At 44.0% G+C, this 21,405-nt stretch overlaps 1 protein-coding gene across 3 annotated transcripts in view; it reads left to right on the top strand.

Moving 5' to 3' along the window:
* l(2)k09022 (HEAT repeat containing 1 homolog l(2)k09022) overlaps positions 1 to 21,405 on the top strand; it is a 102,046-nt gene that overhangs the window by 34,821 nt on the left and 45,820 nt on the right. For all 3 annotated transcript variants that reach the window (XM_075668905.1, XM_075668906.1, XM_075668907.1), the window contains exons 15-20: positions 720 to 1,005; positions 3,165 to 3,316; positions 5,355 to 5,568; positions 8,586 to 8,754; positions 14,722 to 14,860; positions 20,873 to 21,121. In XM_075668905.1, the coding sequence (XP_075525020.1) occupies positions 720 to 1,005; positions 3,165 to 3,316; positions 5,355 to 5,568; positions 8,586 to 8,754; positions 14,722 to 14,860; positions 20,873 to 21,121 (1,209 nt within the window). The remainder of the gene's footprint in view (positions 1 to 719; positions 1,006 to 3,164; positions 3,317 to 5,354; positions 5,569 to 8,585; positions 8,755 to 14,721; positions 14,861 to 20,872; positions 21,122 to 21,405) is intronic.

The raw sequence follows: 21,405 nt of genomic DNA, 5'->3' as shown, positions 1-21,405 counted from the left end.
CGAAAGGTTTCATTTTTGCTCGACTCTGCGCCGCCCATGCTTTCGTGTTTCCGTAGTTTTGTTATCGCGTAGTGCTGCGCTGGTTTTGCTGGCTTGCGAAAATCACGCAAACTGCAAGTGGCGGAGAATTCAACTTCCATGTGATGTCGCGGGATGCCCGAACGGTCTGCACCACTTGACCGAAAGCAGCTGCAGCGGCGAATCCGCCGCTCTGTCTTGGCTCGATACCGCCGTCTGTTGGGTGCCGTTTTATTCACTGACGACAACGAAGGGTGGTGATGGTGTATGCAATGCCACCACTCCGCCGGTTGGGTAGCGGGAGATATGAATTTCGAAAAAGGTATTCGGACCCTTGAGGTGCAGTTTTCTCATAAACGAAGTCTTTTCTTGGCACGAAACAAGCTTTGCGAGATTTCTGGAATGGCATTTAAACAATCCATGTCGACTTAGTATTTGCTTTTGGTGTCCCTTTAAGCTGCTGATAGCTCACTACATTCTTGTTAAGCAATGCTAGGAGACTGCCAAGCATATGTAGTACCGTGTTTTCTTGTACAAAATTTGTAAGCATTAAACTTTGCGATAAATTTTCTGATATTCAATATTCAGTTCGATAGTTGGCTTTTCTTTCTTGATTTGATTCAATATTTGATTTGAAATCTACTAGTCGGTATTTGCGCATCCGTACTTAATTACATGTTGAGTTGCTCTCCCAACCGCAGGTGAAGACACTGGAACAAGTGTGCTTCCCGAGCACAGGGTATGCAGCGGCACAGCTTAGGTGCATCTGTGGCTCCCTCCTGAATGCCCTGGCATCCTCAACGAAGGACGCAGAAGTGTTTCGTGAAGCCCTGCACTTTTACCAGCGACTACTGGCCGAAAAGGCAGCTTGCGGCGAGTATGACTTTGCCGTGGCTGCAGTTCGGGACGGGTGTATTCCCTCTGCCATGGTCATCAGTGGCCTGTCGGCAGTCATCAGTGGAGTGGAACCTGTGGCAGCTCTAGAAGGTAAGATTGACCTGTAGGCCATTTTGTATACGCCTAAAGACGACCTCCTTCAGAATATGGTCGTTGTAGCGGGGAATCGAACCCGCAACCTTGTGCTCGGCATAGCTGAAGCTTCTCCATCCATGCTCCACTGCTCACTAAGACCTTTGACGTGCAGCACAGTTCCACTATTTGTTGATCACGCCAGTTCTGCTTCTGCAATTTCTGCTTCCAGAACTTTTACTTGCTGCATTTATGCTTTCGTGGAGGCTGCACGCCCGCACCTGTGAACAGCGGTAGCAGATTGAAGATGATGTCACTTCTGCTCAAAACCAAGAACTAAGATGACACATGTACGGCTCGACACCGGAAGCTTTGAAGGGATGAGCGAAAGAGATGCATGGAGGAAGAGATTAGGTTGGCGGTACTTAATCTGGTCAGCAGAAACATGTAGGGAGTAGCTTTAACCACACCCACTGAACCACCTTAGAGGGTATTTATGTTTCAGTAAAAGCTATTGTGAGCTTGAATCTGCCTCAGTCACACTTGGGATCCCTCACTGTCATCTGCCTTCTTGTGTAGGTATGCAAGGAAATGAATAAAAGGGGATTATGCACGATCTGCTATCATTTTTCCAGACCATGACCTTCACTATTCATTATTCCTTCTGGCGCAATGTATGGGAACACGGAGAGTGGAAAACACAGACAAACAAATGGTGTGCGAACTGTGTTCTTGTTTTTCTGTCTTTGTTTTCCCATACATAGTTGAAGCCTGAAAGGCTGCAGGGTATTCCAGCACCATAACCGTAACATCAGTCACAAGCAAAGTGAAAATAATGTCAGTTTAATCGAAGAACAAGTTTTGAATTTGGTCTACTTGCCTATGAGATTGGATCGAGACACAAAGGTTACCTGTGTAACTCTAAACACCACAGGATTTGGAATATTTGTTTTAAATTGGTCAATTTTGCCCTTATCGAATGTAATATAGAGTTGACATCAAGTAATGAAAATCAAGAAATAAAGCTCTTGTTGCAGTCGAGTAAATACGGTAGTTTTTGAGCAAGTCTTCATAGTTCACGATATTCCTAATCTAGAGGGTCACCTCCTTCTCAGCTTGTGCAACATATGAGGGCACTGTTTTCCAGTAGCCTTGAGCGACCGATAATAGCACATTTTGTGGGAGAAGCCTCACCTGTGTTTTTGACCTGTCACTGACTCTGCTGGTGATATAGTAGTCCTACAATTAAGGAGAAGCACATAATGATGTTACACTGAAGGTTTGTTTTTTAAACCCCACCTTGACACAATTTGGTTGAGAAAAGGCGCATGACCAAATTTTGTACAGTGCTTTACATACATGTACAATCGATAAGTATGGACAGCTGGGCTAGTTGGTTGTGATTAGCATTATGAAACATCGTTCCAGCGCACAATTGAACAAAGATGAGAAGAGAAAGACAACACGAACGCCAGGAAGCGCGTTCGTTTTGGAACGTGTTGGAACGCCAGGAATGCGTTCATGTTGTCTTTCTCTTCTCGTCCTTGTTCAATTGTGCGCTGGAACGATGTTTCATAATGTACAATCGACTTTCATTGGCTTGACCCAAGCAGGACTGCGGTTCAAGTTAAAGAATTTCTTGATGCGGATCAGAACGCTTCCGAGATATTTTATTTATTTACTTATTTATTTATTTAAGTACAAAATACAGTAGTAGAAAATGCATGTAAGTACAAAATGGCATATTTTGCAGCATTCTTGAACATGGTCCAGTTAGCAGATGCCAAACTAGAATATGTCGTGTGTAGCTCACGCACAAATATCTGGCCTTGATCAGTCATTGTGGTACTGGATGATACCACAGAGATCACCAGGGACTGTGGAACTTCTAAATAGTGTACTAAACTTACAAACTGTCATTGGCCAGGTAGTACGACACCGCAGAGAAGCACCATGAACTTTGGAAATTGTAATTAGTGTCATACACTTAAAGATAACGTGATTGCTAATATCTTTTATGCCATTTTCTTGCATGACAAACACTTGTCCCCCCCAAAGGTGACCAGTATACCTATGTCGCTGCAATGAACCAATGTAGCCTGCTAAATAGTTTTCTTTAATGTACACTTAATGGCAGGGCACTCATTGTAACAGTAATTTTTCTAATGGCTTTGTAGGAAATCCGATGTGGGTCCTCAAGCAGCAAGACGAAGGCACCCGTGCTACGTTGGGCCTCCTCACCAGCATTTTTGAGATGGTCGCAGAGAATTCGATCGCCAAGAGCACCTGCCGGTTACATTTTCGCCAGCTGCTGCAGAAATTCTTCAAGGTGCGCTCCAAGCCTTTTTTCTCTGTCTTGCATGCACACCTGGTTGCTTAGCTCGATAACAGTGCCAAGGTTATGCTGCATACCTCCATGATTCATTGTTCTCAGAATGTGATTTATCGCATTGATTGCAGTGACTCTGCCAAGCCGGTCATTAAGCAAGGCCATTCAGTATTGCTTCGGATTAAATTGTGACCCCATTTTCATGTGTACAACAGTAATGTGCAAAAGTAACAGTCCCCCAGAATTTTTCAAACTACAATTCAGCATCACCTGACGAAACAGTGGTAGTTAATTCTTATTTAAGGCATACATGTACACATAAAGAACATTCTCAAGTTAAAAAAAGATTACAGCAGAACCCATCTCATGATAAGTGTCGACAGTAATGCAATTATCATTCAAGCAACGTTGCAACAGACTGTATTGCTGAAGTCACATTTATTTATTATCTGAAATCGTCATTCTTAAAGAGAGAGAGAGAGAGAGAAACAGAAAAAGGGAATCGCAATGAAGTTAACCAGATGGGCACGTCTGGTTTGCTACCCTGCTCTGGGGAAAAAAGTCATTCTGACTCGTTTTGCTTTGGCTATGTACAATAGATAGTATTACGTCTCCGTTATCAACCCACATAGCTCTAGCACTTGCTTCCCAACATTGCCAATGAGCATGACAGCTTGATGACGAGTGTATTACGACAACATCGTGCCGACAGTAGAAAGATGAAGACGGAATGAAGCCGATTGAATGGCAAAGGCACTATGACGACATAATTATGACAACGGGATGATGTTTATGCAGTGATGATAATGGCAAACTGAGGACAGTGTGATGGCACCAGCATAAACATAATGGGATGACGATGAGTGTATGACGACAATGACGTGACGACGACGGTATGACAAACGAATGACGAGAATGGCAGAACCATGATGAAATGATGATAATTGTACTACAAGAGGCGTATGAGAACGACAGTCTGGGGATGACGCAATGATGATACTGTCATAATGGTAGTATAATTCTGATTAAATTATGACAGTATGATTAAGATAAAATGATGGTGGCGGAATGACATCTGTGGAATGACGTAGGCTTAATAATGATGACGGCATAATGACAGTGGGTGGATGTTTCTTAATTGATGTGGACGGTCAAATGACACCTTGACGATGGTGGCATGGCAATAATGGCATGACGACGAAGGCATGCCGAGAGTCGGGTGACAAAGTTAGAATGACGACGAAGGAATGAACATGACAGCATCACGACGACAGTGTTACAATGAATGTGTAATGATGACTCTATGATGACGACACGTTGAAAAGACGGTGTCACAAGGATGGCATGACGAGAGGCATGATGAAGCTGGAGTGACGTAGATGGAAGGATGACAACGGCATCATGATGGCATTATGAAAACAAATGCATGATGACTCTGTGACGACGATGGCGTAAAGATGATGACATGACGAGAACCAGATGACAAAATTGGATGATAAGGATGTAATGACTACGACAGTATCACGGCCATGCTCAGATCCCCAGTCGCCTTAGCTGGAAGACAACTGCTGCTGTGTTGACGTAACAGGCTAGATAGATAAATAGATGAGAGGCTCAAAATGCCTGAGGTAGGTAAGGAATGCTAATCTCATTAAGATGATGGCATCCTTATCAGCTGAAAAAAAATATCAAGGTCAAATGGGGAAGGGGGGAAGGGTTTGTCACATTTGTGCATGAGGGTACCTAGATCTGAATGCACAAAGAATGTTTTCACATTTTGCCACCGTTGAAATGCAGATCTTGAGGCCAGTAGTCAAGCCTGTGACTTCATGCTCAGTAGCAGAACAATAGGGGCCTCTCATTGCTTGAAGTGGCAACCAATATACAAGTTCAAGAGTTAGAGTGTTATGGATGAGCTAAAAATTGAAATTTTGGACATGACTGTACTTTATTAAGTCACATTCGTACATGGAATGCTGCATTGAAATGCTCTAACAAAAACATTTAGCAACTTTCACCTGCACTTTCTCTACTTCAGGTCCACTGCCCTAGCCTCAAGCACCAGGTGCACTTTTTAAGTGGCCTGTGGCTGCTGCATCTGGATGCCGACTGCAGTGCTTCCAGCATCGATTCCCAGGGGGTGCCAGCTATCCACGGCAAGGAGAGGCTTCAGTCACTGGCCCTTGCAGTTTCGATTCAGTTGTTGCGAGAGGCGGAGGACATCAAGTGGATTCTGGCTGAAAAGAACCTGGGTAAGTTCATGTTGGAAGGCAGAAGAACCTAGAAACTTAGAAGCAAAAAAATGTTTTGCATTCAACTTCATTATCGAAGCCACATGTTTTACAGCTACATTTGTGGTCAAGTTGGTTAGAAAATTTAACAGGCCTGCAGTTCATATTTCATTTGCCTATTATAGTGTAGTTGAACGTCTCTGTGGTCGACTTCTGTTATTTTGACCCTCATGGGACCGACAAAGTTAATTAAGTTATTCGGTAGGTCGAATTAAACAAGATGCAGAAAACTCGAAACGCACTGTTGGCTCATTTCGTAGTATTTTCCCGATTCTAACGGGAAAAGACCCCTGAATCGAATGCGCTCCCACTTGATGTGTCTAGAGTAGAAAACCAACATAGAAATTACATTAAAGTTCCTTAACAAAGCAGAAATCTAATGCACACCTGATTTTCTAGCAAGAAAAATGGACAAGAGTCTAATATGTGTTGCACAATGGCAGCCGGTTTCTTAAAGTCAACTTCGCCACATGGTTTTGTAGCTAGCTTTGCCGCATTACAGTATTGTAATGCGGGAAAGCATTCAACTGCTGCGAAAGTGATTTTGGTATTGTGACCGACTGCACTGCGATATTCGGCTCAGTTGTCCTGAAAAAAAAAAAGTATGTGTTAGAAATGGGCAAATGTCGTAACCATACATTGTGAGGAACGGCTGTTGCTTGCAAATCTTCCTAGGCCAGGTTGAATATAGGTATTTACCACACGATCACGTGTGTTTGACACATTCACTGTCCCATAAGCACCGCCAAGACAGGCACTACCACTAAAGGGGTGGCTATTGCAGTCAGCATGGAGGTCAGGCACATGCGTTCTGACTAATCAAGTTTCAATTATCCATCGAAGGCCAGTTTTAGGATCAAAATAATGAACGTTTGGACCCATAGAAATGCATGGGGCACTGGCCGGGACCTTTGGCCAGTGCCCCATGACACATGACACAGACGTGACACATAATTTCGTACAAAGGTACAAACTCATTTATTGTCTTGATGGGTGGTCAAAGGTACACACACTCATTTATTGTCATGATCGACGATCATTATTTCACTTGGAACTGTAATCACATTCTTTGATAATGCTAAGTCGATGCACATACGACACCGAGTGGTCAGTTGGCCCGGGTTAATGTGGCATTGCAAAAGATATATTAGCGACACAGAACGGCGTAAACTGCTCCCTTTTCGGTACCAACACATCCACCTTGACAACGACAACAGGGGTAGTGTCATCACAACTAATTCACGCAGAGTAGCCGTGAACCTTATGGGACTAATAGTCATTGCATTTTTTGCTTGCTTACGGGGGTATGAGCCCTTGATGATCATAGTTTTCTACATGCTGTTCTGCTTGTTGTATGCGTGATTGGAAAGAATTTAAGCACTGTTTGCTTCACTTTGCTGAGTGCTGATAGCCTCTGCCTAATAGGATTATGAACCATTGCATTTTTTGCTTGCTTACGGCGGTATGAACCATTGAGGATGATAGTTTTTGTTAACAGAGAACAAAAATGCACAGAACCCTAGCGTGTTATACAGCTTTACTGTAAAAGTTTAATTAACCAGAGTGGAAATAATGGATGTCTACTGCATAATGAAATCGCATTTGTAGTGAAATTTCATTTGTTATATTCTATACTCATGGGTGTGCGAATAGTACCTTTCGAGACCCACTCGAATAAAGATCAAGTGGTGCCAGAATCGAATCGAATATCTGATACCTTTTGAATAGATTTCAAATAACGAACAGCTTTCTTACCCTTAATAGAGAGCAGTCTTCACAGCCTAGTATATTCACAGCTTCAGGAAGTTTCAGTCATCACTTTATAATTATGAAGCGTTGTTTATTAAAATAAACGGAGCAATATGATAAACTGAGGGGCTTATTTGCATAGTGTGGACTGATTCATGAATGCGAATGACAATGGTTTAGCTGGTGAAGTCTGGCTTTATCGTGCACATTTGCCAATTTGGAATATTTGAAAACTATTCGTGTTTATAGGTAGGGATTATTTGATTTAAAGACCGAGTTGAATGTGGCATTATTCGATTGGTTATTCAGAATTTTTAGATATTTATACACCCCTAATATTTTTTATAGGACAAAGATTAATGCCATGAAGTGCGTAGTCAGGCGTGAACTGCCATGAAGTGTGATGGCGCCAGTGAAAGGAAACATACTTTTTCATCTCTCAGTGAGGACCACTTTAAAGGGGCCCTGAATCACTCCTCTGGCTAATCATATAATAGCTGCACTATAAAGGATGTCACCTCACAAAACTCCTGCTGCACAACATTTTTGAATCCTTCAAGTGTAAGTGGAGTTAGAGGTATTTGTCGCACTTATGCATAGTTTCCAATACTGCACTGGAAGCTACACATGGGGATGGCAAGGGGGCAAGACTGCAAGGCCCTGCTGAAAAGTTGGGCATTTTCATGTGTGTGTGTTTTTTTTTAATGCAGGTCTAGGCTTGTGTGGCACTCTCTTGATGCGTGATGTGGACGGACATGCTATGTTTGTCACGGCCACGACTGCTTTTTTCTAGCTGTTTTCTTTTTTCTAACGGCTCAACGGACCTTTCATGGTACATAAAGAAGTGTTCTCTGTCATTGGTTTCTTCTGATTCATAATTCATGATTCATAATTCATGCTTCACCTACAGTAAAAGCTTACAAGGTGTCTGTGTGTTTAGACGACCTTTCCATTCATGGCTCAACAGGTGGACAATGTTAATTTTTGCACGAGTTGCTTCTGGGGGCTCAGGGAGTGCGCTGAAAACACAAACGAAATATACTCGGGAGTAGCAGGGGCTGTGCGAGTGTGGCTGCCCGAGTTATCTTGTGAGTGGCAGTCAAAGCGTTAATAACTTGTTAATATACCTGCAACCATTCCAGTTGTATTGTTTGATTGCACAGAATGGGGACAACTTTGCAGTGAATGAAGTTCTCATTCGAATTTTCCACTTACTTTGAACTGTGCAGTGTTCCTGTCAATCATCCTGTCGCTGCTGTCGCCAGTACAAGGAATTCGAGATCTGGCTGTCAGTTTGGTGGAGGCATCGGTGGCCTGTTCCCACAAGGGACGCAGTGGACTCCATTCCCTCTTTCAGCTGATCACCAAACATGCTGCTGACGTATCTGTGGGCACAAAGTAGGTTTACTCAGTGAAGCATGCTTTCTAAAAGGGAAACTCGAAGGATGCTGGATATGAGACTATGAAATTTGGCTGTACAGTCAATGTCTGGTATTTCAGACTCCCTAAGGGCTCTGAAAACCGGAAAGTGAGGCAGTCTGGAAAAAATAAAAAATGAATGCATGGCTTTAACTGCTTCCAAGGTCTCAAATCGACACAGGCACGTCCAGTATAGCTCTGAAGGCCTGCCGCTACACTAACACTATTAGTGTTTTTACTGTGACAGGAGATGGCAGGTGCAGGTGTGTATAAATAAAGAAAATAGTAGTGAAAATACATATAGTCTCCTGTGACTGTTGCCCCTTTCTAATCTTAGTACGCTTCGCAGTATATTGCGTATGCATCACCGCATAACACTACTGTATTGCGGCAAAGCTTACTTTTGGATACCTGCATTATGCAACGTATCATGCTTTCCACACTTCAAAATCATTGGTGAGAAATAAAAGTTGGGTCCGTTGCTTACAGGGGTGGATTATTTCAATGAAAAACGGGGCTCCGAACAGCAGGAAGTTTGGTAGCAAACATCAAAGTGACTAGGCTTAGCGTTGCCGCGGTGGTGACTATGGCTGTAGTGGATTGGCGTGCGAGGGCGGACTGCAAGGTAATCAAAATGGTGCTGGCAGTTGCCGTTTCAGACCTGTGGTCACACCAAAAAGTTATGAAAATCGGGCAGTGAAGGGTTTTTGCGTCCCAAATTTCAGATGTTCTTATACATTGGCTCTATGGCATACGTGGCAATGCTGCCAAGGCGTCCGAATTATTGGGCATGTCTGAAAAATTGGCCAGCTGAAAAATCAGTTGTCTCTGGATTTATTTATTTCAATACACTGCTGACTTTCTTTTGGAAACCAAGGCAGAAGTGGTGGATACATTGCATGATTGCATGCTCTTCTTCCTAAAGGGAACAAGAAGTAAAAAGATAATAAAGAAGGCAAAGATTTTCTGATACATAAGTCATGACAGAAAGATACGATAACAACATCACATTTGCGAACCATAGGAAAGGTGTAAAAGGAGAGATGTTAGAATAGAAAACAGAATCAAAATAGAAATGAGAAGAGACAGCTAACGCATGACATTACAAGTACACCTGCACTGCAGATGAAAAAGGACAGGGAGTGGTTGAGCTAACCATGCTTTGAGGAAGGGAATTTCATTCACATATTGTTTTGGGCAGGAAGGAAGAATGATATGTGACTGTTCTAATATGCGGCATTAAAATTGTTTGATTGTGCTTACCTCTTGTTTGTCACGATTCATTGAATTGCTTATAGGTGTCAAATCTAATTTTAGTGTGGCTGTTAACTATGTTATACATTGTTTGTAAACGCTGTAGTTTGCGACAAATTTCTAGTGTCTTGGGCCCAGATCACAATCTCGGATCGGTGACTGAAATGTGCCTCTCATGAACATTATAGATAAATCTAAGTGCTTTACTTTGGTGCACTTTCGATAATGTCAATGCCAGTCTTCGTGGGACACTTGTCGGTGTCTGAACATGCTGTGTCAGATTAAAGCAGTACACAATGTCAAGCAACACTCCAGACTGTGTACAAGGCGGTAATGAGCACAGTTGTTCCCATTTATTGTGGCCAGGTTAACGTCGTCGCACTTGGTAATCTTGTTGTAGCTTTCGGCATTCTTTTGATGAAGTTCATGCAGTAAGTGCAGTATTGAAATGTCAGCTTTGGGAGCTCTGTAGACTATACTGACTAGAAAGTTGCATTCAGTAAATGAACAAGGATCCAGACCATTCCAACATTCATCTTGTGTGGAACACTTGTGAAGTCATTTCTTCCTTTTAATATTGTAATATAATAGCTACGCCACCTCCCCTTTAACCACGATGCCTCCTAACCATTATGTGTGAGCTTGCTACTATGTCTGCATCCGTGGTGTTTTCGCTCAGCCATGTTTCAGTTAGGAGCGTTACATCCTGACAAAAGGCCAGGAGTAGGCTTTCTAGTTCTCCAGTTTAATTTGTTATACTCCCAGCATTGGCACTTAACATAGTAAGCTACCATGTATGCAGGAGCATGCCCACTGGTATCATGTTTTGTTTTCGCTTTGGTATGTTATATGGTTTGTTTAGGGCACCAGATCATTTGGCATTCAAAGGGACTGCCTTGTTGAGTGTTTCATCTCATCTGAGTAGCTGGTCATTAAATTCTACCTTTTCATAAGTGAACACCGCTTTGCTGGGATTGTCCCTGTTTTCCTTTGTGCATTCCCACTACTTTTTTGTCAATAAATGAACATGTGGTGAGAAATCCTTGAAAATACTGAAAGGGGTACCTTTAAGACTGGAGCAGGGTTTGGGAACGGGCTAGTTGGTATTCCGTTGCAAACATCACTTACAGCGTATACATAGCCAGGGACCAGAAGAACGACGAAGACAAGCGCTGTCTATGTACGTGCTGTAAGGGATGTTTGCAATGGAATACCAACTAGCCCGTACTCAAACCCTGCTCTAGTATATTTCTAGTTTGTAAGCACTTGTCTTCATCATTCTTTTGGTCCCTGTCTATTTACGTGCTGTAAGTGATGTTGGCAGTTTTAAGACTGGCACCGTTACAGTGAACTCTTGATATAACAAACTTCAGGGGTCTGTGGCAAATTGTTTGTTACTTTGAAAGGGTGTTATGAAAGCACGGAAATTAATCATTTCATCCATCAACCTATCAGTTCATCAGTTGAGCTATCAGTTGAGCATATGAGCTATTCATGAAAGTGTCGCTGTTGGCTGTTGGCCCACAGTGTTGCTATTTCCATAGATTCTGCCACCCCGCACCACTGTATATAGAGTGGTGCGTGCAAAAGAAATGATGACGCTGAGAAAACCACCAACAAAGAAGAAGCTCCATGTCAACCATAAAATGTAATGTTTCATTTTGCTTGTTTGTTTTTCACATTCCTTGCCTTGGACACCTCAACTTCTTACTCGAGGCACACACCTGAACTATTCCAAAGTGCTAGCTTGTGTAACGACACAGTCTGAACAGTGTGATGGTTTGGCATCCCTGCAAGCATGGATGTTACATTTCTGCATGCATGTAGCTGGTACGACCGCAGAAAGAAGTGTGAAAGAAAGAAGAGGCGTGTGCATAAAGTAGTGCGTGAGAAGGAAGAGATGTGCCTTCGTTGCTAGATGACACTTGTCTGGGTGGAGGATGCACTCGCAAAACTTGATGTGTTGTTACTTCCTCAAGAGAAGAGGAAAAAAAATGTCCCCCTCTGGCGATCCTTCTTTTCCTCTGGCGCCATCTCGGGTTTTCTGAACCCATGTGCCACAGCGTCTTTTTTTTTTATGCTCTGTCTTCTGCTAGCCTACTGTTCCGCCTGCCATAATGGATACACGGAAATCAAAGAGTCCTCATATTTTTGAATATTAATTCGTAGTACTGAGGCGTTCACACGACATGGAAACTGATAAAATATTGTTATTCTGAAAAGTTCGGTATTCTGAAGTTCGTAGTACTGAAATATTGCTACGGAATAGTATTTCCAATGACGAAGAGCCGAGCAGTAAGAAGACGACGACGACGATTGGAAGCTAGCGCGGGCTGTTGCCTCTTGGCCAACTGCGGCGTATTGCCTTGTAAATATACTTGTAAATAGCTTTTCGTCGGTGTCTTCCTACGTAACAATATTTTTACATTGAAACTAAAAGCAATGAGCAGGAGATTTTTGAAAAGCTTGTTAATCTGAGAAATTTGTTAATGTGGTGTTCATAGTAACGAGGTTTCACTGTATTGAGAATCTTTATGTTATCCCTACCATTATCTAGTTTAAATATGACTGGTCGGGAGTGATTCTCACATGGGTTCCCAAGCCTACGAATATGCTCTATATATATACAGTTGGAACTTTCAGTACATCCTCAAGGATTTTCTTAGTAACTTCCTGTTCTAAAACCTGGTGCTACTCACACTTCTTTTCTTGAAGCCCTTGAAGGAATAAGTTGTTCCTCCTGCTTCTGCTTTCCAAATCGTCTACCTTAAAAACCAGATGATCGACGGTATTTTGTAGTTTATCTACTTTACACGCATATACCGTGACAGTGGCTACGATGTCATCTACCTTCCTGGCAGTAGAAATAAGTCCATTTTCAAGACCTGGGCTTGAAGAGCTTACGTTTACCTTGATCTCGCGTATTTCATGCATGATGTCTTCAAGCATTTTTTCCGTAGATGGTCCGGGATTAGATTCACTATCCTCACGAGGAGAAAGAAGATCTACAAAACATAACTAAAGATGTGTCAACACTGCGAGCAGCGACTGTGGGCACTGCAAAAGCAACTGACATGGGTTATTACTACAATACCTGGGAATTTGGCTGTAGTCACTCAGCTGGATGAAAAACAAGAATGGATTGTTCAGATGCATTGTGCTCAAGCTTTTGGCAGGCCCACTGAATGGTTGCCGATTTGGCACGAATATGAACACTTGTGGCTTTTGTTCATGCTCATGTTAACTGGCACTCACTCCTGTTCACGCTGAAGTCTGCTCAAGTTCACTAGCATGCACTCCTGTTCATGCCCACATACACTAACACCATTCATCACTCACTAACACTCTATCTCATGCCTGCGAAATAAGTGTACAGTGACTATCAGTCACTGTACTCATGGGTAAGTGTGCCAAGCTGAGTTGGTGAGCCATTGGTGGATTACCATGCCGATATACGGCCGCCCATCGTGATGTAGACTGTGCTCTTCATCCTCGACAGCTTCGCACTGGGTAAAAACGAAACTGCTGTTTGCCGCAACCGTTGCGAACGAAACCGCGGCTGCTGTCGATGCGATCATGCATGACGACCTTGTGGTTCTGAAGGCATGCAGCTGACGCGAGCACCAAGTTGAAACTGCTGTTTGCCGCAACCGCTGTGGGCAAAACCGCGGCTGCTATTGACGCGATCATGTATGGCAACTATGTAGTCGTGAAGGCACACGGCCAATGCGGTGCTAAGTGCGGCGGTAAACGCAAGAAGAAAGCCTTTAAAGGCACAAATAGGCATGATGCGTTCTGGCATTTCACGTACGATTTCCACGAATGACTATGGTGATGCGAACTCCGCCACTTTGTTTTGGTGCACGCTAACACCGTTTTCGCTCTTCTGCATTGCACATTTGCGGTGCTCTCAGCTCCAAGAGTTGTCCGAATTAACCGATCTGCGGTCAAATAGGTCAGAATTAACGAGAGTTTCGTTGCATTAAATAATGCATATGTCGGCCGGGACCAGAGGACAGGTCCAAAATATTCGATTTTCTGAATAAACTAGGTTTTACTGTGTCGGGCGCTCACCAGCCAGGCCACTAACCAAAATGCACCTGTGTGTCTAGATGTGCCATTACACATAGCTTTAGCTTAGTACTTCACATTTTTGCTAGCATAATAAATCAACAAATATTTTGCTTCACGGTAATTGGTGTTGTTTTACTGCATGCTTCGGGCTGGATCAAGGAACAAAGAAAAAAAATAGAGCGTGGTTACATGGGAAGGGGGGGTGCCATGAAGAGGTGGCAGGGTGGAGTCTAAGTCAGCTTAAATGATTTTACCTTGTGCCTGTACCGATATTCTCTTGGGTCTCCCATTTTTTTGTTTTACTGTAGCAGTAGCGTACTCATTAAGACAAGCCATGTCAAAGCAAATTTAAGTTTACTTTGTTATATTAAGGTCCAACAGTGTACATTATGTTGGCCCAATGAAAGTTTTGTTGGGCGGTTGCGAACGACTGCTGTTTGCTGCCTTAAATCCTGGAACTATCTGCAACATTTAGCAGTAGAGGCTGCATGTTGCTAATCATAGTGTAATCAGCCTATTATCGTTGGCATGAGATATTTGCAGAGCCTGATCTTCTGAATGTTTCAGCTTTGCACAAGGCATCTAAAAGCCTTGCCTTCTTGTTTCATTTGCTTGCAGGAAGCTGCTGAAGCTCATCGCTTCCTGGGACACCACCTTGAAGAAGCCGAACACGTTGCTGGCACTGCTGAACCACAAACAAGTTCCCGTCGCGATGAGGTGTGGCATACTGAAACTGGTGTCGCGCATCGACTCCAAGGTAAAGTGTTCTCAGTTTGTGGCTTCAGTAATGTTGCACGTGGTTGCAATTATGGTAGCTTTAAATACAGCCATCAAGGAGCAGGAATACACTCAAACTGCATTATAGCGAAACAGGATATTAACGAAATAGTGAATACAGTGGAATCTCGTTGATACGAATCTCACGGGGTCACGAAAAATATTCGTATTAGCCGAAATTCGTATCAGCCAAACAATTAAATCTAGCTAAATTAAAAGAGTGAGAGGTGAATTCACTCAGGCACACGTACGTAAAAAGCATTTATTTCTTGAAGAAAAAGTCTCCGATGTCCTTCTGCTTGTTTTTCTTTGTCAGGTCAATTAGCAGACTTTGTTCAAATCCATAAAAACGCGTGCACGTGTCGTCGCTGATTTCATCCGCGGCCATAGCACGCCCCAGAACTTCGAGCGCATGCAGCGTTTCAGCCGCCGCCGGTGGTCCTTCGCTGTTGCCCACGTCTAACACAAGAACGCGGCTAGAAGCACAGCAGCCACTCCGTCCGATGGCACGTGGAAAAGGAGGAAAAGCACAAAAGCAACAAAAGTGCCACTGCTTCAAACTCTTCGTGGCCAGTCGCGGCCTCCGCGCTGTCTGGCACCACGCCCGCGCCTCCACACCAAAAGAGAGAGGGAAAAATCGTGTAACTGCGCGCTGTTCTCTTTCATTGCCGTCGGTGGGGCTCACGGTCGCGTCCGTCCGTACGATGGAATGGTGCCAACTGTGGCCTCTCCTCCGCGCAGCGGCGCAACCTCCTCCCCTCCTTAGCAACCGGCGCACTGGTCGGGGGCGCAGCTGCGCATAGCAATCATGACGTCACACAGTAGCGGTAGAACGAGCGCGCAGGCGTCGGCGGTGGCAGCTGCACCGCCGCTCCTTCGTCAGACGTCTCGTTGCAGTCGAGTGAGTGAGACCCATAGCTCTGAAGCGGCCCAGTGATTACGTGCCAAGCGGTTCGGGGAAGCGGCAGCGGATGCCGGATTCCCCAACATCAAACACCAGAAGAACAAGAACGAATGCGCATGCGACAAATGAACATGTCACCAGATGCGAAAGCAAGGGAGGCAGAACGGAAACGCCAACAGCGACTGATTAGATCGCCGGGCACTAAAGGCAGGGAAGCAAAACGCAAGCGGCAGCAGCGACAGGCGATATCGCCGAACACCAAAGCGAATGAATTGGAGCGCAGACGGCAGCAGCGACCGGCCATTTCACTAAACAGTAAAGCCAGGGAAGCAGAGCGCAGATGGTAGCAGCGTCTGGCTTTCGCCAAGCACACTTTCAAATTTCCAAAGTGTCTTCGGTAATATTCGTATCAACCGATGCGGGTCGAAAATTGATTTGTAACAACCGTTCTCTAGCACGTTGCAAAGTAATGGGGCTCGGCCGGGACCACAGAAAAATTCGTATTAGCCGGGATCGTATCATCGAGATTCCACTGTATATTGAAGTAAATAAGTTCCCCTTGAAATCCCCGTAGAGATATATGCATGTGTTCACAACCCAGTTTTAACGAAGTGAAATTGTCCTGCCAATGGATATAGTCGCTGACGGATTTTTCGGACTCGAAAAATTCGGACTTGGTGGATATTTCAGACTTAATAAGCGCACCCTCAGGGTTCCCATAGAGCTAATGCATTTGTGCAACTGATTTTTCGGATGAATTTAGGCCCCAAAGTTTGATTTTCCAGACTAAAGCGCTTGTTCCGAGCCATGCCACCCTATCTTGGATGCCGCCATGTTGTATATTCCGCTGGCTTGGCTTCCAGTGGCCCACTTTATAGCCTCCAATATTCAGCGTGTTCTTTTTAGCTGTGCCAAATTTTTAAAAATTGCCTGTCGCAGATAGCAGAATTCTAATTATGGATCTAAATTACTCTATTACTTCCATGAGAAATCAAAATAATTATATAATCAGCCTGATTATGTTAATTACCTGTTTAATTATTACCATTATGACCACTATTTCAATCTACGAATTATAGTCGGTGAGTTTACAGGGCGTATTCACTCGGAATGAATTCTCAGGACTGCACCAGATTCGAGGTATTTATTTGCAAAGTGTCCAACGAAATGCATTGGCATTCCAGTTGCTTTCTTTAAGAAAACGCTGTTTTATTCACTGACGCACACAATTTATTATTAAACATCTATCTAGACTTGAGTAGACACTGTCGAGATCGATGACGTGATGCTGAGCTGGTGTGCTAACTTCAGTGGCTTTGCCACGAGTCTTTTGTTTTTGTATCTTTTCTTGCAAAGCCTCCTCTCGTGGTAACAGTGGTAACTTTGCTATTGTAGAAGTGCAGTTTGCTCACATTTTAACTTAATGGCCCCTTTTAGTACCTGTTTTAACTTTCAGTTAATTTTAGCCTTTGATCACAGGCGTCTGCAGTCACATCCTCACGCTCGCGGTCCGCAGTCATAACCTAACAGTCGCAGTTTTTTGATTGTGTCTGTGGACATTCATTCAGTTTATTAATAATCACTATGTATGAAAGCATGAAAGGCAGTGATGCCTTTGCGTCTGCAATTGTAAAAATTTGAAGGACGCGTAAGCGTCGCCTTTAAGAGTGGAATACGATAGCATTCAAAGGTCCCCGACTGCTTCTCACGCTTCCCGGCAACTGCAGCTTATGTAACCATAATGCTTACCAGGAAATGGTGGCGGCAAATGCTATGCATGAAGGTGAGCTTTCTGGTAGAAACGTGGCCTCTTGTTTGGGCTGTGGTGCGGTGAAGGCGAGCGCCATCTGGAGGTATTGCAAGGAATCAGGCACGCTGCTCCGTGGCATTCGAGATTTGTGTGCACTGGTGCGTGCCAATCTCAGATGCCGTGGTCAGTCTATGAATGGTAAAAACGCTGGAAGCAGGGTTTGTGTTTGAGTTTCCACATAACAGAATTATATTTTTTTTGTATGTTCAAATTACAATCCAACACTATCGTGTCTGTAGGTTGTGTGTAAGTCGTGCTTTACAATTTTTCTGACGTATTTTACTTTGAGAAATTCAGTTACAATGGAGAGAGAGAGAGAGAGAGAGAAAGAGGGCTCTTTATTAGAAAAACAGAGAATTTTGCTGGTGCGTATATAACCGCTGGCATGCTACTCTGTATAGGGATGGGGAATGGGATTAAAGGATTCCAGAAAAGAGTGGGAGAAAAAAAGGAAAAAAGGAAAAAAATGGACTCTCTTTAAACAGAACTAGGGTGGCTAGAAGGGGAGGTGTGAATACCGGCGGCGCAAACATGACCCCACAGCGCACCGATGCCGCGGGGCGGCGCTGTTGACCAAGGCGGGGTAAGCACGCAGCCGAAATTAAAGCCGAAATTAGCGCCTCGCCAGCCTCGCGTCGGCTGCATGTCTATCACCCAAGTGAAAGTGAGCCCGTTTCGGGTATCGTGCGCTTTCTGCAAGCGTCAAAGAATGAAGCTTTATCATGAAAACAATGTTATGTCAGCCCACATCATTACCCCTGTGAAATTTTACGGGCCCAATGCACACTGTATCGAGATTCAAATGCGTTTTGTCTGTGCGCATTTCGTGAGACGGCTTTGGGTGTTAGGGGCTAGTGGAGGGCTTCGAAAAAATTTCGACCACTTCGGTTTCTTTGACGCGCACTGACATCATACGGCACACGGGCACCTTGCATATCGCCTCCCTGAAAATGCGACCGTTGTCCTCGAGATCAGCAGTCAATCACCCTATGCGTGCCGTAGGACCTGTAAACTGCAGACATTACCTGATAACGTCTGGACGTATTTACAAACCACTTTTTGTCTGCGCTTGCAGACCTGTAGCATGTCATTTTGACGCTCATATAAGCAATTTACTATGATTGCAGAGAGTGAAGCAACAGATCTGGACATGAAATCGTTTATTTACCAGTGAGGAAAAAATGTACAACACACAAGGTTTCAGTGTTTTTCGTTTCTTCTCACTGCTCTGCTCATCGACACCTTTAAGCAAAAAGTGAATCATTGTGAGGCAATAAAAACGTATAACTGAGGCTGTCAGGGTAGCAGAATGGTCTAGTCAGCCAACCTTTGGTATTTCACCAATTGACTGCAAAATCTCGGCCACAGCACGCAAGCGTGTTACACTGAATAAACAAGTGAGTTTGTTTTCAAGGGCGTAGTCCAGCTTATAGAACGATTCTGAGGGATATAAAAGGCCCCCAAGGTCCCACTCTTTGGATGCCTCTGATGGAAGCTCTCTGCAGGGGAATATTGCCTTTATCACTAAGCCATGCTGCTTCGCAGTCTTCACAATGAGTGGGCAAAACACGCCTTCTCGCCACATAACCTGCAAAGTAATAAGCTAGCCGTGCGTTGCTACGGTGCTCAACATAACTTTGGTGGTTATCTCGCCCTCGAATGATGGAATGTCGCGAGGAACACTCCAAAATAGGCGACGAGACCAACTGCACAGCGGAGGCGCAGGCCAGCGCGGGAGTACCACGCCTTAATACCATGCCGCGAGCAGCAGCGCCGCGTTCCCCCTGGTGGCATCGGTGCGCAAGGGGGTCAGGGCGCCTGAAGGAAAGCGCCGCCGGTATTCACACCTCCCCTTCTAGCCACCCTAACAGAACCTCAAGGTACCATGGAAATTGGCTCCGTTTATTAGGAGTTACACTTACTGAGAGACAAAGTTGAATACAATTGCATGAATACAAAACCAACCAACCATGAGAATGGTGTTCCTTTTAAGAGGCAGTTCCGTTTAAGCAATTTCTGTTTATCGAGATTCCACTGTAGTTCAGTAACTTCTTTAGCTACACGGAGGGTCTGCGTGGTTGGGTATGCATAGTTCAACAGGATTTGCTGGATGCGGGATGCCGGCGCCAGATTTTCTGCGACTCTGGGCCCTTAATGCTATCGTGTTAATACTATACAGTTGAACTGCTTTATAACGAAGTCGCATTCAGCATAAAAATGCGTTGTTATATCAAATTTCTTGGTATAAGCATATGTTCGTTATGTGCAAATATCAGCGAGAAAAATTTCTGATTTTCTTCGATATATGCATGTTTTGTCATAATCGTCATGCGCGTCTTGACATAAGGTTTGGTGTCACTCGGGCAATATTGCAAAGGCATTCGGGGAAAATCTGGAAAACTCAGGGCATTTGGAAATGTCACTTGGTAGACACGCTGAAGTGTCCCTGTGACCTGCATTATGCTGTCAGCTCATTGTGCCATGTAAGTGCACACATGACTGCAGCAATTCATGAAACTGCACAATCACACGTAGATGCGTTGCTTCGTTTTCGAAGACCTAGCTCAGCCAGATAGTGAGACCGCCGAAACCTCAAAGATAATTTGACAGGATATAAGAGCATGTATGTGTTATCATACAAATAATTCAAATCTGTGAAAATTGTGACGATGTGAACCATTTTCACACACATACATTGTTTATATTTTTCCGGTGACCGTTCTTCACCACCAGCTAACCACAGTTACACTAGACTACTGTTCACGCAACAAATAGTTAAGTTCATGAACCTGTTTTGGCACCATCTGGTCCTTCACCATCAGTGCAGTGTTACAACAGTTGCGTTTTTAGCAGAGCTCATTCATTTCGTAAAGTTGAGACCATGCCACTTTCTGCCGTTTCTGATGCCAATCTATGATTGCTGTCATGCTTACCTTTCACTGTTTCCAGTATATGATTACATTAACACGAACTTGACAGGAGACTAAATATTTTTAATGGTAGTTTCCACACAACCACTGCAGGATTGCATTTCTTTGAAATTCACTCATATCACTGTGCAGCAGTATTGTTTTGTTCTGCCTCATTTGGGATGTTGCTGCTACAGCTAGACAGTTGCACCCATGACCGCTTGCTTAGAAGTTGATTGTTGTAGCACTGCGGTGGCATTGTGTGTAATAGCCCCCTTTTTCTTCCATGTCTGTCTATCTCTATGGGTGGGGTTTTCCGTGTTTTTGTGGGTTTTTACATCAGTAATAATTACAACGTAAACTGCGCAGGCCATGCTGGAGGCGGCTGTGAAAGTTATCACAGCGACGCTCGGTCCTGAAGCTCGCGACGTCGCACCCACGTCGTCACTACCTGCTGCCGAAGCACGTCTGCTCGAGGCTTGCTTTGCAAAGTACAACTTGGGCGCAGTTCATCGACTGGCTGACATCGAAGGAGCTGTAGAGACGTTGGAAAATGCACTGCGCAGCACAAAGACGTGCGAGGGTAGTGATTCCGTGGCTACCATGGTGCTTCAAGTTGTAAGTTCATGTTGGCAACGAATGACTGAAAGGTGCTCTGTACCATGTTTTATGAAAGATGTAGAACATATCTTGCAATAAGGCTGTTGTAATAAGGCTTTTTCCTCGCTAATATTTACGAACGAAAGGTTTGAGCACGAACCACCAGAGTTTGAGTTTCGAAGTAGTCAAGCAATAGCTTCCCAGTAGATCTGCTGAGATGTGTTACTGGAATGCTCATTAACTAGCTCTTCTGATTATTACTATGAGGTGGGTGGGAGCTCAGGAGTACGAAGATGTCACAG

This window comes from Dermacentor variabilis, chromosome 9 (genome assembly GCF_050947875.1).
Source record: "Dermacentor variabilis isolate Ectoservices chromosome 9, ASM5094787v1, whole genome shotgun sequence".
In the NCBI taxonomy this organism is placed as follows: Eukaryota; Metazoa; Arthropoda; class Arachnida; order Ixodida; family Ixodidae; genus Dermacentor; species Dermacentor variabilis.
This window is presented reverse-complemented; position numbering and strand designations above follow the sequence as displayed.